We start from the raw sequence: 15,886 nt of genomic DNA, 5'->3' as shown, positions 1-15,886 counted from the left end.
CGGTATTTACATGTAATATTTTGCATGCTCGCATCGCTTTGGAGACAACCTGTCGTATCGCATGTTACATGTATTGGAAATGCATAAATTATGCCACTGCAATGCATTAGAGGCGGTGAAGCAATTAGCCAAAGTTTTAGCAAAAAGAGTTTGTTGACGTATAAATTGAATAGCAAACAAAAAAAAAACAATAATTATTTAGTGTAATGTTTACGCGGTTCCATCGTGTTGTACCAGGTGTGGCAGAATTTTGTCTGCTGTTTTATAAGTTTTTAAGTGACGTCCATTAGCAGAATCAGTGGCATGTTTTTGCAATGCCATTTATTACTGATAATTATAGCCGGTACTCACAGCAGCTTTGATTAATTTATATTCTCTATTCAAGAAGAAAAATGTGTTCCACACCTTACGCCCTTTGCAGTGCAAAATCTTTATGCAAACTTCAATTATATCGTAGATTATCCATTCATTTATCTCTCCTAGTGTTCTGTCTGGTGTTTCCCAGATTTCCATTCCCAAAAAAAGTACACACAACAGATTTTTCATGATTATAAAGAATTTTATTAAACGATTTAAAATTATTTAGATTATATGTGTTCATATAGACGAAGGTGTTGTTTGTTTAGTGCGAAGTCTGTTAGACAATGAAAAATGTATCACAGTTTTGTATAATCTTATTGTTCTAATTTAGCAATTATTCATTTAATGTTTTGTTTTGTTTTTTGTTTTGTTTTGTTTTTTGTTTTGTTTTATTCTTAGCTTAGATTGCAGTTTTGAAGAGAAACATTTGATCCGATACTCTAAATACGATTCATTAAGACGATTCATAACTTTAATGAAACTTGAAGTTATTTTACGATGAATACAAACTAATGTGATATACGCTTTTAATATTAAATATTACACAATTCATTATATTTTTGCACGAACCCGCCGGCCACTTGTAGCTATATTAAATCTGTCTTGAGTGGAGGAACCCTCCCCGCTGGAGCCTGATGGTGGTGGTACACAGCGCTCAGCACATCTCAGACAGCTAGTCAAATAGTAAATAAAATAGTTTGCCCTTTTGTGGGTTTAGTTGGTGTTGGTGTACTTCTTGAAGAGCGGCTTGAACATGGCCGCCTCGTTTCGGTGCAGCTGCGGCGAGGACGAGCTGCTGCTGCTGCTCCCGCTGCTGTACTCGTCTCTGGGGGAGTACTCACCGAGACGAGCCGAGAAATTCATCGGATAGTTGGAGCCAAAGTTGAAGGCATTAATGTTGCTGCTGTGACTGCTACTGCTACTGCGACAAGTAGCGGTCATAGGGGCTTGAGAAGCGGTAGGAAGGAGACTCAAAGCTCCGCTCAACACTTTCATATTCGGCGGAGTTTGGGGTGGAGTATCGGGTTGGGCTTCGAGAAACCCCATCGCCCGCGGATTCACTGTTGACTGAGATGGCAGCTGCTGCAGCTGCTGCTGCTGCTGCTGCAGCGAGTGCGGATGTTGGTGCCCCTGCCGATGGGCCGTGAACTGAAGCGGCTGCTGTGCCGACGGAGCTGCTGGAGCCTGCTGGGCCTGCAGGCCCATAGCTCCGTTCGAATTTCCCGTAGTATGGATGGTAGGCGTATGCGTGCCGCTGGAACTGTGTGTGCTGCTGCTCCGCTGGCTGGGCTGCTGCTGCTGCTGCGGCTGCTGCTGCTGCTGCTGCGTACTGCTGTTGTACGGGGCACTGTTCGTAGTATGGAGCTGCTGCGTCGTAGCCCCTAGAAAACCCCCGTAGGCCGTGGTATGCGGCCGTAAATAGGGTGTTCCGTTGAATAGATGATGGTTCCCCATCGGCAGGCTCTGTTGCTCTTGCTGCTGATGGGCTCGCGGCGCCTGTCCCGGACTGGCCACCATGCCCATGTTCTCCTGCAGTGGCTGCTGCTGCTGCTGCTGCTGCACCTGCGGATGCAACTGCTGATGCATATGCTGTCCGTGCTGCCCGTGCTGCTGCTGCTGCTGTGGCGGCATCGCCTGGGCCAGCAGCTGACCCCCCTGGCCCATATATGCTGGCGGTGGGGTCTTGCAGCCAACTGTGTCGGCCAAACTCCAGATTTTGGGCTTGGTGGCTGGAATCGGCACGCCACAGTCCCGGCCTAATTGGTTTTTTGGATCGCTGTGTTCCGTCTGCTTGTTGGCCAGCAGGCCTCCGCCTCCGCCTCCGCCGGCAGCGTCTCCGCCGTGAAAGGCGGTGCCCAGCATGCCCTGCTGGGGCTGATAGTAGGCAGGATGCTGGTGGTGGTACGGATGGTGGTACCCAGCCGGATGGCCACCGCCGGAACCGGAACCGGCACCACCACCACCACCATGGTAGCCGGGCCCAGCCGACGGATAGCCAAAGCCAGCGCGAAGGATGTTCGCCTGGCCAATGCACTTCTGCTCCTCGTCCATGGCATCGTCCTCCTCTTTGGTCACATCTGTGCGACACACAAAACAAAGAATATCCCAGCTGTGAAGTTTACTTATCCCAGCCAAAAACTGAACATTGAAATGGGTTTACCTTTGGCCAAACTGCCGCCTTGGGAGCCCTTGATGGGCTCCAGGTCCTCCTTCTCCTTCTCATCGTCCGACACCAAGGCGTCGTCGTCATCGTCGGTGCGGTTCTTCGGCTCCCAGGTCATCTTGTTCTCCTTCTTCAAGCGGCGTCGGGCATTGGCGAACCACGTGGAGACCTGGGTGAGCGTCATCTTGGTGATGATGGCCAGCATGATCTTCTCGCCCTTGGTCGGGTAGGGGTTCTTCTTGTGCTCGTTCAGCCAGGCCTTCAGCGTGGCCGTGGACTCGCGGGTGGCATTCTTGCGACGAGCAGCCAGATCATAGCTCGCCCCATAGCTGCAATCGAAACAACAAAACAACAAAACAACAAAGCAAAAAAGAAAATAAATTAAAATGGAAACTTTAAGTCTTGTGTCTGTAATTTGTTGTACAAAGAGGCGGGCCTCTCTCGTCTCTCCTCTCTCCTCTTGCTCCTCTTGCAGTCGCTTCTAATTGCAATGTGCCCTGCAAATCGGGACAGCAAAACACGGAGATTCATTAAAAATGCGGAAAATTCAAATTGATGTTTTTCGCTGTTGCTCCCACTTCCCCCTGCCCCTGCAGCAGCTCGCGGTATTCCGTATTCCGTTTCCCGGATGGATCCCTTCAGTGTAGTACAACGTCAAAGTATTGTAAAACACAGTTGTGAAACAGGCAAACGGCCACAAAAAGGAGCAAAAGCAACGCAAAAGCATCTCCAGCAATAACGAGGACGAGCATATGGTAAGTGGGTGCAACCGGGTGCCTGGCTGTGCTGCTGGCTGTACTGCACTTATCGCGTTTTTTATCCCATCCGAGGATGTGGCAGCATCTGCCTCTGCCTCTGCCTTTTGGCCACCCTTCGCCTCTGCCTTTGCTTTGCAATAATGGTCTATGCCCTGTCGGACGCTCACCCTTCGTTTTGGGGGAGTTGGTGCCAGCCTGCGCCGCCTGCCCCAAGCATTTCCTAGCTAAATTAAACCCCAGCCAGCCTTCGCCCCCCCCACCCCTCAGTGCGTATTCCGCTGCACATCCGGCCCTTCCGCTCTCCTTCTCGACCTCGTCGAGCATTTCACTTTCGGGTCTTTCCCCGTTTCGTTTCGTTCGTTTTGTTCGTTTTTCTGTGTTCTGTTTTTCCAGACTCCCACAATAATCGTTCCTTTTTTTTGTTTGTTTGTTGCTTGATTCACTTTGTTCTATTTTTTTGTTGTATTTTTTATTCGTTTTTCATGGCATTTTATGGTGCCACAATCAACAGTTTGTGCGGTGAATTTTACAACAAGATAAAGAACGGCGACGGAGCTTGGCCTGCTGCCCGTTGCCCGTTGGATGTAGATTCGTTGGGGCTGTGTCTGTCTGTCTTTCTGTCTGTCTGTCCCTTCTACTCATTGCTATTCCGCTTCTTTTTTTTTTTCGCTGCTCAAATCATCAACCCTGATTACGGGGTGTGGGTGGGGTGTGCAGTCCCTTATCCAAGGAGAGTGCTTTAAAATCCCAGTAATGCTTTGGCGCGAGACATTAAATGGGGAGAGGCTAAAAGCACTAGTACAAGTCCTAATACAAGCACTAGTTCGCGTACTAGCAGCGTATTATTATCGCTCAGCGTACGGCTATAGCTGCAGAATGATACGCTGCAGTGGGCTTTTTTGTTCTCTGATGTTTTACAACCTTACAAACATCAATTTGTCAGTAATTGGCACGCATCCTATTTTCGTTGCGGCCATATACATACATATATAATTACACAAGCACAGCCATATTTACTACATATGTACATGATAAATACATAAATACATATGTCTGATTCTTTTTGGCATAACTTGCTAACAAAAAATGTTCGTTGCGCACGGGCTGAAATTGGCCAGGCCGGGCCGCCTCTGCCTCTGTTGTTGCTGCTTTTGCTGCTGCTGGTAGCGGGCCAGGCCATAATCTTGTTAACAAATCACATTCTTGTTCACACAAATACAACCGACCCGACCATTTGCTGCTGCTGCTACCCCAGCTGCTGCCACCGTGCAGCAACGAAGTTAGAGACGGATGGATGCCATGTTGATGCCGCTGAGCTGATGCCGGTCGAGGCTTTTAGCCACAAAACACTGAGGTTGGCCGAACGGACCGCCTATTAGTTTTAGAGCCCGCTTACACACATTTACATTTCAGCTTTTATATGAACACATGCAATTCGGTTGACGGGGCCCACCAATTACTGCTGCTGCTGCTGCCATTATCTGGTAGCTGCAATTTACAGGGCCCCCACCCCCCCTGAACACACACATTTTAAAAAAATAATGCCCGCACGCCAAACACACAAAATGACATTGGCTCCAGTTGAGCGCCGAGCAGACATGGGCATGCCTGTCAGTCGGTAATTACTGACTGTCACTTGTCCCCCCCCCATCCACTAACCCCATCCCTATCCACTAGTCAGTCAGTCAGTCAGTCAGTGAGAATTGCTACCTTTTGGATTGCGCACCCCCGTGCCAATCTGTGGCGATGAGCTACCAAATGCAAAGCGCAATCCATTCCATTCCCCTCTTAAATGTTTGTCAACCCATATATACTACCTATACTCGTGCACATAATGTTAAGCATGTATCAGTACATCAGTACTACATACATACATACATATGTATGTATGTGGTACATACATATACTGGGCCCCCAATATGGCGGCCAACATGGCGTTCATTTGCTGCTGCCGTTGCTGCCCCTCCAGCCAGCGCTTACAACTCACTCACTCGCTCGCTCATTCATTCACTCGGCTGCAGTCTCTGCCCAGCCCCAGCCCCCAGCCGCAGCCCCCAGCCCCAGTCTACAGTCTACAGTCCCGCAGCAAGCTCGATTTCATGGGCTTTCCGCACGCAAGCCACGTCCAACGGGAAGCCGCAGCCGTTGCATGCCACTGCCACTGCCACTGGCTCTCACTCGGACTCAGTCCGTCCGTCTGTCTGTCTGTCTGTCTGTCTGTCTGTCCGTATTTCCATAGTCGTATCAATTCTGGTATGCGTATGCACCCACGTGAGTATATCTTACAGATACAGATACAGATACACATATGTATCTGCACACATTCTGTATATATGTATGTATATTGCAGAGCTCCTGCCAGTGTATGCGTAATGCGCTCTGTCGTGCAATTAACTGCTATGTTCTTTGTGCAGCAATCATAAATAAATAATTTCGCGCATTCAAATTTTATTATCGCCTCTCTCCCTGGGGAGAGCCCACGCCACGATGGAGATGCCATCCACATCCAGCCATCCACCCATCCACCCATCCACCGAAGGCAATTAAACTCAAATCAATTTCAAGTACTCGCAAATATATTTTGTAATTAATTATGGACGCGCAATTGCATTTGATACGCAGCCGCCCCGACCCGCCCCCAGCCGATTCGATTTGGACTAAAAGGCTTTCAATTTCTATTAGTTGAGGGGGTAATTAATTAATTCTTATTTAAGACCTCAATGAGTGCATGTTGCCTTAATTGTTATGCAGAAAGTTATCAAATTTATGAGACTATCGAGAAATATCCTTAAATGGAACCCTGAACGAGAGACTTTACTTTAAATTTAAAATTAATATAATTAACAATTTATTCTTACCCGTATGCTGACATTGGATCGTAGGAATAGTATCCCGTTGTGGGCTGCAGGCCTGCCGATGTCCAGGCGCCCATCTCCGCACCAGAGCCCGTCTCCTTCAGTCCATACGGATTGCTCTGCAATAATCGAGAATATTTGAGCGACCTTGACTCGACTTTTTATAGAGAGAAATATTACTCCGTCACAGCATTAAAGATTCAGCCCCAAAACAGTATTTTCCCACAGTTTTCGAAGTTGACAATTTTGTTAACATGGAATTTATAATTTGCCAACATATTTTGCAATGAAACAAGCAAACGCTCAAGCCGGCCATATTTTATAGCCAGATACAGACTGAGATACAACAACAAATAACATATACATATTTTAAGGCTGGCAGCAGCCTTTTTTTCAAATATTATCTAAGCCAAAAGCGCCGATTATTGTTTTATTATATGGAAGCGCTCATGTTCGAAGTTTCAATTCGAATTTTAATTTTTTGGAGCTTGCGAGTGGTCGGTGTGGGTTTGTCCCACTGTCCCACTGTCCGCCTGTCCGCCGGTTGTGGCGTGCTGCGATTTATGCCCTCGGAAAATGACAGCCGGATTTATGAGCGACAACTATTGGCCAGATCGGCAGTTGGCAGTTGGCAGTTGGCGGTTGGGCGAGTCAGCGAGTCAGCGAGTCGAGCGCCCAATCTGGTTGGCCCCGCTCTGCTGTCGACCCGAGCTTTTGTGAGCTCTTGATTTATGAAAGGGTATTAACATTTTTAATTGCTTAACATCATGTATGCCGTTGTTTATTAATTTTTAACTCCGCTCCCTGCCGCTCGCCGCCGCTCGCCGCCGCCACCGATTCGCCGATACAGATGCCGCCGCATTCGAGTGACAAATATATTTATCAAGCTGTCATTTGGCCATAGATCGAGGCACAGGTACACGCGGGTATCGTATCAGCGCCATCTACATGGTCTGCATGGTCTAGCAGAAGGAGCCCTAGTCCGAACAACAGCCCCAGCCCCAGCCCGAGCCGCGACAGTCCTCCAATCTATCTGTCAGGTGCATCTGGGAGAGTGTTAGATCTTCAGATCGAGCATTAGCACCTCGAGGGGAGCAAGGGGCCTTGCCGAGTGGGCGGGCCGCACTACGCAACAAAATTGAGCAATGACATCTTATCGTGGTAGGGGTAGGGGCAGGGATTGGGGTAGGGGGGGCGGACCAGTGATATTTTCTTAATTAAAAGTATGCGCTTCGTGACGGGGCCGATAAAGACGACACTCGGCCAGGTAGGTAGCACACACAGCACAGCCACAGACATTGCCTCTGTCTCTCTGCCACACTGCCACTCTGCCACATGGTTATGCAGCAGCATAGCATAGCATAGTAGTGGCAGGGGGCAGGGGAGAGAGAGAACTCGGAATGAATTTCCTGTTGTTGTAAATAACAATTTAACATGACACTTTGGTGGCTGCCGCCGCAGTGTGTCCGCCCCATTTGCCGCTGCTTCTCTTCTCCTGGGGGCAGGCATCATCGCCGTTACATCACTCTTTCGCAGAGGGGTTGCCTCTTGTCTCTTACCTCTTGCCTGCTGCCTTGCCTTGCCTCTTTGATGTGCCACCGCAGAGAGCCACCGCGGCCAAAGTTGATTAGACGCTTTTTTACATATTAATTAGTGCCCTGAAGTGGTCTGCAACTAGTTTAGGCATTACGATGCCCGTAAATATTTGTGACATATTGCCAAAGCGATCAAAGTTGCGACACATTCCCCCCCCTCCCCGGAAGTGCGGAGGGTGGCAGGGCGATGAGCAGGGAAGATCCCTGCACAATAACTAAATAACATGATGTGATGTCCCCCGCTATAACACACACAAACACTCTTTGTTGTGCTTTAGGCCAGTCTTTGCTTTGCTTTGGTTATTTGTCAAGGCTAAATACTGTTCATGTTGTTGTTATACGAGTACCAGTACGTGTGTATTGTTGCCAATTTGTGTGTGTGTGTATCTGTGTGTGTTTGCCTTTCATTGAGCCAACTCTCGTGTTGCTTCTGAACCCGCTTCAAGTTTATATTTTTTGTCCGGCTGCCTGGCTGCCTGGCTCGGGTACATTTCAGCGGTCTCTGGGAGACTGCAAACGGACTGGGAACTGGGAACTGGGAGTGGGGGAGTGGATACGAGGTACCGACTAGGGCGCATAAGCTTGATTAGCCCACACATACGAGACACATGCATACGCAGAGTCTGAGAGTCTCTCTCAGTCTCATCTGGGAGTGTAATTGAGGCCATGGGGCAATATGTTTTGTTTCCAATGATTTTGCCTTTCTTTATGCAACGTATCGAGTATCGGCAATGGAAGCCACCAGCAGCAGCAGCAGCGGCAGCAGCAGCGGCAGCAGCAGCGGCAGCATTGCCCATGAATTAGGTAGATGGATAGAGAGAGATAGATGGATGGATGGCTGGATGGATGGATGGGGGCCAAAGGATGGCAGTTCAAAAGGAAACTAAACCCTGCCCGGGTACGGGACGGACAGAGCGGAGCTAAATGAGGTTTGACTGAGCTTCAGTCAGCCATAATGATAATTCGATTTACTCGACTGCATTGACAAGCCATCGTCGTCTTTGTTGTCGTTGTCTGTGTCGTTGTCGTTGTCCGTCCCTTCCCCTCCCCGTACACAGGGGGGGAACAAAAGCCACTGACTACACAATTAAAGTCATATGTTGAGATAATCCATTTAGCCCTGTTGGCTCTTGGCTCTTGGCTGTTGGCTGTTGGCTCTTGGCCCTCTTGGCTTTCACTTACCAGCGGTGAATAGAAGGCGGAGCTGTCCACTCCGATGCTCTGGTAGGGGTTCTGATCCGTCGAGGGATAGGGCGTGCCGTATACCCCAACGCTGGCCGCCGGCAGCCGGGAGTAGCTGGAGAGGGCGAGTCGGGCCGAATCGTATTGGCAGGAGCAGACGGTCTGCCCCGACACAGGATCGGTCATTATGGGACGACCGTTCTCGCAGCATGAGCTTCCCGTTGTGGGCGTCGTGCCCACACCGTTGCCGTCCAGGGAGCCCCCGGTGGCCAGGTCAGCGGCTCCACCAGCACCAGCAACAGCCGCCCCGCCAACCACCGACGATCCTGCCGCAGCATTCTGCGAGTTCTGCGAAAGGGCATTGGGACTGAGGGCACCCGACGAGGCATCGCCACTGCCCGTGGCCTGCTGGTTCGTCTGGCAGTCCGCCGCACCGCCCGTTGGGCTCATCGCCGGTGCGTTTGTCATCACCAGCGATGCATCGTTCACATTCGGGGAAGTGTCCTCCGCGGCCTGTGCATTTGGCGGCAGGAGCTGCAAAAGATTCACAAAGAAGACGTGAGATATGAGGATGTGAGAGCAGAGTGCAGAGCAGGGCAGGGCAGGGCTTTATCGGTATGCCATTTGGCAAATTAAACACACAAATTCAATTCGGCTTAATTAGCTCGAGCATTTAGCTCTCTCTCTCTCTCTCTCTCTCTTATCTTAAATGCTTATTATAAAGGAGTCGAGGTGGCTGGCGTGCCCCAATAACTGCTGGGACAGAGTGGAGAAGTGCCACCGGCTTACATACAGCTAATGCCTGTTAATCAAGTGGCAGCTTAGACCTTTATTTGGGAGCAGCCACAGTCCAGTCCAGTCCAGTTTAGTCCGTTGATTGTGGGTAGTTTCGAGCGCCTCGAATGAGATATGAAAACACGTGCTGGGAATATTATTTGATGCCCCAAACCTGGCATTTAATTAGGAGCCAATGGCTATGCTGGAGCCTTACTTTTACTGCCTCAACATTCAGGTAATTTGCTTGGGCATTAGATGTCCTGGGATGGGGAATGGGCAGGGATGGGCAGGGATGGGGATCCTACAACAGGATGCACACCGAATCGAACTAATTTTCTGCAACATTAACTCGAGACGAAGCTTTGCTAACTGGTTTACTGGGAAGCGCTTCATAAATATTGATGTCTCGAGATAGCCACACATCTCGGGAGTGGGGACGGCGAGCGAGGAGGCTGCGCAATTTGAGTTTTAATTCGAAAAATCGACAGAGCAGCCTCTGCCTGCATTACAAGATGCAACGATAGCATGTAAGCGAATATGGTGTTAACACACAATCAGCGCCAGCCGTGGAGGAGCACAGAAGCTGCGTGGATCCATAATCCCGCGGCGATCAGGCGATCGGGCGATCGGGCGATCAGTCGACCGACCGGTCATATTTCCTTAATCAATGGCTCTCTGCCCTGGAGCTGCGCATGGATGTAGCAGCTCCTGCAATGGCGGCCACATCAATTACCCAGCAAATCGATTCCAAGTGCAACCAACAGGCAGCAGCAGCCGCAGCAACTGACTCTTTTTTTTCTTTTTGTTTTCTGAGACTCCGTTGATGTCGTCCATCTTGGAGAGCTTCGCCTATGGCATGCGCCGGTCACTTGGCAATTAATATGCAAAATGCGCCAAGCACAAGCCCAAGCCCAACTCCAACTCCAAGTCCGAGTCCGGTCGGGGAACGGCTGTATAAAATGCCAGAAATCAATGAGGGTGTGGCAGCCGACGCCTATAGGTCCGCCGGACGACGACGACGCTGATGACGATGATGGGAGAGATGGAGAGACCGAGATGGAAACGTCGTCCCTACACCATCAGGAACATGCCGTCGAAGGCTTCTGAAAATTACCGCGGGCAATCTGCCTCGCTCGTCCGCTCGTCCGCTCGTCTGCCTGCCTTAATTTCAAAGTATTTTGCTGCTGCCTCTCTGCGCAGGAATATCGCTGGACCTATAATTAAGTTGAATGCTCCGACTGATGGACAGCTACAAATTGATCGAATGCCAACGGAATCGATGCGGTGCGCTGCGGTCCGCCAATATATATCCCCAAAGGTCAGATGCGCCGTGCAACAATTTCTGCGTGAGTTACACAGCTTCTGTGGCACGTTCGACACTGGGTCCGAAATATTCTGTGCAACATTCAGGGCTCGCTGCGAAACTCATAATTATTTGCACTCATTAACATAATCTGACAATAGAGACGACGAGACTTACCCCGAAATGCTAACCCTACAAGTATTTTTTTTTCCTTTTGTTTTTTTTTATAATTATTGTGCTGGGCAGACGATCGATCCATCCCCTCTAGGAGGAGGTAGTACGAACGTTTAAAAAGTGCAGCACCTACAATTAACCCAAAATAAGTTTAATTTGCGAGCCGCAGACGCAGACCACAAAATAAGAAAAAAGAAAAAAGAAATAAGAAACCCTTGGAGGAACATTTTCATAATTAATAAAGTAAGAAAATATTGAGTCATGCTGGTGGCGGGGGGAAACGTTCGAATAATAGAATTTCGAGGCCAATATCGTTGACTATATATAGGCGGAGGAGGGAGGGAGGGAGGGAGCTACACTAAGCAACACAACATTATTAAAACCACAAAAAATCAACGAAAAAACGTAAAAAAACAAAACCAAAAAAAAAACCAACAGCCATTTATCAAATTTTGAGTGAAATGAATGATTCAGGTTTATTTTTTGTTTTGTTTTTGTTGCTGTTGTGCCGCGTGATTTTAATTAGTAAAAAGCAAATACATTGTACATTTCTGTATTTCTGATTGCATGGATGGGAAATGTTTTTGGTGGAGCGACGAACGATGGCAGCGAAGCCTTGAAGGACGCCCAATCGCCGCGGCGTTCCCATGGAGCACGCACTGCCTCCGAGTCTCCGAGCCTCCAGCCAGAGTCCACACAGAGTCTGAACAGCCTGAGCAGAAAGAACAGAAACTCTCACACAATATGAGAATTATGACAACTGATCTGATAGGCGACACCATATAGGGAGCTCTATGCGCCTGCCAGATTCCACTGCTCCTTGGGCAAATGCATTATTCATGAGCCACAGCCACAGTCACAGCCACAGCCACATTAACGTCCCCAAGCCGGGAGAATGGGCAAAGCCCATGCCTTTACCTGACCACTGGAGGAAGCGCCAGCGAATCCAGCGCGGTACGACACTGGGCCACGGCCATGGCCATGTGAAACGGACTCTGGACATCCACATCCACAGACGCAGTCGCAATCGCAGTTGCAGTTGCAGACGCAGACGACTGGCAGGCGACAGCGCACAGATAAGATCTCTGGCCATGTGTGCTGTGCAACTACCACTGCACATCGGAAATTTCTGTGAATCGCAAAACGCAGAGCGGACAGAGCGCGCAGAGCGATCTAATCGCGACTTGTATCTCCGTTGCCCGTTGCCCGTTGCCCGTTCCCCTTCCTTCTGGGCTGGAGGCTGGGGCAGAATGGCCAGGAACGCAGTGCGCTCCAGCGCTCCACTTCTGGTTACACCTGACCCTCCCCCAAAGCCGCCTCCGCCTCCCGCGCCTTGGCAGATGACCAAGTTGATAGCGTAAGTCGGCAAGCGCCACATGGTGGGCCACTCCGCGAGCGAGCGGCGCAGATCTGCAGATTGGCAGATCGGCAGAGCGGCAGATCGGCAGTTTGGCAGTGGAAACGCAGTGCCAGTGCCAGTGCCAGTACCTCCTATTGCCATGTAAAGTAGATCAATCCACTCGCTCATTCCGACACGGAATCACTGGCAGCCCACAGTCATTCGTCTTTGGTTGTGGCTGTGGCTGCTGGCTGCTGGCTTCTGCTGCTGCTGTGGCGTACGAGTAGGACCTCCAGTGGCCATGGATGATGGGCCCTATCAGTGTTGTAGAATCTGAGAACTGCTGCCGCTGCTCCCGGAGCGTAGGTACCGTGCAGTGGAGCTTCTGGGCGCTGCTTCTGCTCTGCTGCTTCTGCTTTCATTGATTCCCCGCTCACGTAGTCGGGCGCGCATGCTCGGGCGCATTCCCAAGGCCTGCCCTGAGCTGTCACTTTACGGTTATGAAGTTTATGATTTACGATCGCGGCAATTGAATTTTATTGACTTTTCAACAGTTTCACCTGAGTGTGTGCTGCGATCGGCACCTCCCATTACTTCCTCTCTGATTGCCTCTGTCAGTTGCCTTGTTGTTGGGCTCTCCTTTTGCTCCCCCTCCCCCTCCCGCTCTCTTTCTCACTCTCTCTGGCGTCGGGTCGCCTACAGACATTTAATTGGACTCGTGTGGTCCAAAATGGAAACGAGTGTGTCTGGAGGAGTCTCCCACCAAATGGAAACGGTGTTGTTTTTTTTTCTTTTCTATTACTGATCGTGTAGCAAGGTAGTACATATGTACATATACTTCTATGTATGTATGTTAGTTTGTGATTGGTTTGGCATATTTAAATACTCGCTGATTATGGTCGTATAACTGCTATATTATATACCTTTAATTTTACTCAAATTGCTGTTTTAAATTTCCCAATAAAAGCATAAAGTTTTATGCTTTTTTTTTGAAGTAATTTAAGAATTTGTTACATATTTTTTAAATTTATTTATCAATAGTAAATAAAACATTTCTACTTGCAGCAATCATTGATGGAATAACAGATAAATGTAAGTACCAAAATGCAGCTACAGTTTCCACTGCCCCTACACCCTACACCCAATCAAATGACAAATTTAAAACAAATACCAAAAGGAGTAATCCTATTTGGATAATAGACCCATTTCCATTCAGATTTAACCACATTTACACAGCATATAAAGTAAAGTAAAGTAGAGTAAAGTAATGTAGAGTAAAGTAAAGTAAAGTAAATTAAATTTAATTAAAGTATTAAAGTTAAAGTACCTGAGCGCCCGACGGGAAGCCTCCGTATCCAAATTGTGTGTAGGCAGCCATTTCCACTGATTGACTTCCTCTCGTAGGTGTTGCAAAGTACTCTCTCCCCCTGCTCTCTCTGCTCACTGTCTGGATAACTCTTAAAGTTGTTGTTGATGCTGCAGCATCAATCGTCCACTCCTGACACTACGATGTGGCAGGAGACTGGCTCCCCTTCACAGTTCTGTTTCGATTGGAGCCCTGCGGTATGCCGCTCACTCAGTGCATTTACTGGCTCCGTTCACAGTCACAATCACCAAAACCCACCGACCGATTAGCCAGATTCGGCATTAGGATTACCGGAATCTATTTATTGTGGCAGGGGCACTCAACGCAACGCAACGCAACGCAACTCAACTGAAGGGTTCTTAGGGCCCACAGGCAACACGGCGACGGCGACGGCACTGGCTTTGGCTCTGGCTCTGGCTTTGGCTCTGTGGCACACACACGAAATAACGAGACGACGCAAGCGAGCGGCAATGAACGGGAATACGTTGATTACAGGCGACAGGCGACGGCACACTCCACTCCAGACTGCAGACGGTGTGCACCTCTTAGTACGTTCGAACACGAACTAACTGGTTGCGAGCGAGCAGACGACGAGGGCCGGCCAGCCAGCACGAATGCCGTTGCTGGCCAGAGAGTCGCATTCCGTTGCAGGCCGGAGCAGGCCGGAGCAGACGTGGCGCGAGAGTGGGACAACAACTGTATGCTCCCCCGGGCACACAATCCAACAAGAATCCGATGCGATGCGACTGGAAGTCGTCTCGGCTGTGTGGCAACGCCCTCGGAACAGTCCCACTGGTGGTGGTGGTATTGGTGGTGGCAGCTGGCGGTGTCGTTCCAACGCATACATTGCGCTGGAACACTCTCTCCTCTCTCTCTCTTTGCAGCGACAGCGACAGGGGAAGCGGCACAGCTCGTATCCACGGTGGCTGGAAGTGCGGCAGAGTCCACCAATCAGAGAGCTCCGTTGTGCTGTCAGCGCTTCAGCGGCCCCATTCCCCATCGACAGGTGTGACTTTGGCAGCGAACAATCGCACCTTGGCCCGGGCCACTCGGACCAAACAAAAGAAAGCAAAAATGAAATGGAAAATCGACCATTAACTGTTCTTTATTTTCACTCTTTCCAAGGCAGGGGTAGCACTCGGTACTCGGCACTCGGTACACTACACTACTCTTGTTTTCCGGTGCTCGGTCTTCGGCTTCAGGCCATTCCATTCCATGCCATGCCATGCCATGCCATGCCATGCCATGCCATTCCATTCGAATCCAATCCAATCCGTTTGGGCTACGCCCATTTGTTTTGTTTGGCTAGTCATTTGTTTGTTTACTTTTGAAACTCGAATGACTTCTCGTTTTTGGGTTCTGTCGCCCCTCTCCACTCCTCCGGACCTAACCGATCGTGTACCGAAATACCCGCCAGTGTTCCATGTACGGCATGCATCTTCCTATTTGTGTGTGGTGTGGAATGGAGTGGAGTGGAGCCCTTGATATGATCACAAAACTCATTGGCACTCTGCTGTATTCCAGTGGCCGTAATTATCACCGCCGAATTGCGTGACTTTCTGCTCACATTTTCCACGTACACAAAAGATATACAAATATCTGCAGAACGATTATAAACAAGACAAGTTGGCTAAGCTTTCGTTTAAGCCATTATTCATATGCCACACACGAGTGCTAGTGCACAGATCTTTGTTCCTTTTTCCCTTTAATCTGTGAAACATTTCTGCCATCACTTTTGGGGATTGGTTAGCGTGTTCTTCTGTTGATGGTTATCTCATGTAAATTAATGTGTTTATTCTCTTTAGCTGATTGTTGCCCATGAACACACCTCCTCCTACTTTGGGAATAACTTTCTTCAGTTCTATATTTACTTCTTACTGCCTTACTACCACTGACCCCTTATGTATCTGCTCAGAACAAAGTTTTAGGCACAATTAAAAAATACATATATAGATATTGTCTATGCGATTGTTGGTACCTATTTGCCATAGAGTTTTAATTCTATAAAATTAT

At 49.1% G+C, this 15,886-nt stretch overlaps 1 protein-coding gene across 1 annotated transcript; it reads right to left on the bottom strand.

Annotated features, from left to right (window-relative positions):
* Nucleotides 1–706: 706 nt before the first annotated feature.
* LOC111076038 (homeobox protein araucan) lies at nucleotides 707–14,527 on the bottom strand. Its single transcript, XM_022369624.2, has 5 exons — nucleotides 13,835–14,527; nucleotides 8,915–9,448; nucleotides 6,141–6,256; nucleotides 2,522–2,853; nucleotides 707–2,438 (listed from the first exon to the last, which is right to left on the bottom strand). Exons 1-5 carry the CDS (start codon nucleotides 13,883–13,885, stop codon nucleotides 1,075–1,077), a joined length of 2,397 nt encoding a protein of 798 aa, XP_022225316.2. The 5' UTR covers nucleotides 13,886–14,527; the 3' UTR covers nucleotides 707–1,074.
* Between the last annotated feature and the right edge of the window lie 1,359 nt (nucleotides 14,528–15,886).

This window comes from Drosophila obscura, unplaced genomic scaffold (assembly GCF_018151105.1).
Source record: "Drosophila obscura isolate BZ-5 IFL unplaced genomic scaffold, ASM1815110v1 contig_170, whole genome shotgun sequence".
In the NCBI taxonomy this organism is placed as follows: Eukaryota; Metazoa; Arthropoda; class Insecta; order Diptera; family Drosophilidae; genus Drosophila; species Drosophila obscura.
Note: the sequence above shows the minus strand (reverse complement) of the source record. Positions and strands in the feature narration are given on the sequence as shown.

Coding starts and splice junctions, on each gene's coding strand:
- LOC111076038 (XM_022369624.2), bottom strand. CDS start 13,885: ATGGCTGCCTACACACAATTTGGATACGGAGGCTTCCCGTCGGGCGCT. Junction 9,449..13,834: donor GCTTCCCGTCGGGCGCTCAG/GTACTTTAACTT, acceptor AATCTTTTGCAG/CTCCTGCCGCCAAATGCACA. Junction 2,854..6,140: donor GATCCAATGTCAGCATACGG/GTAAGAATAAAT, acceptor TTTCGATTGCAG/CTATGGGGCGAGCTATGATC.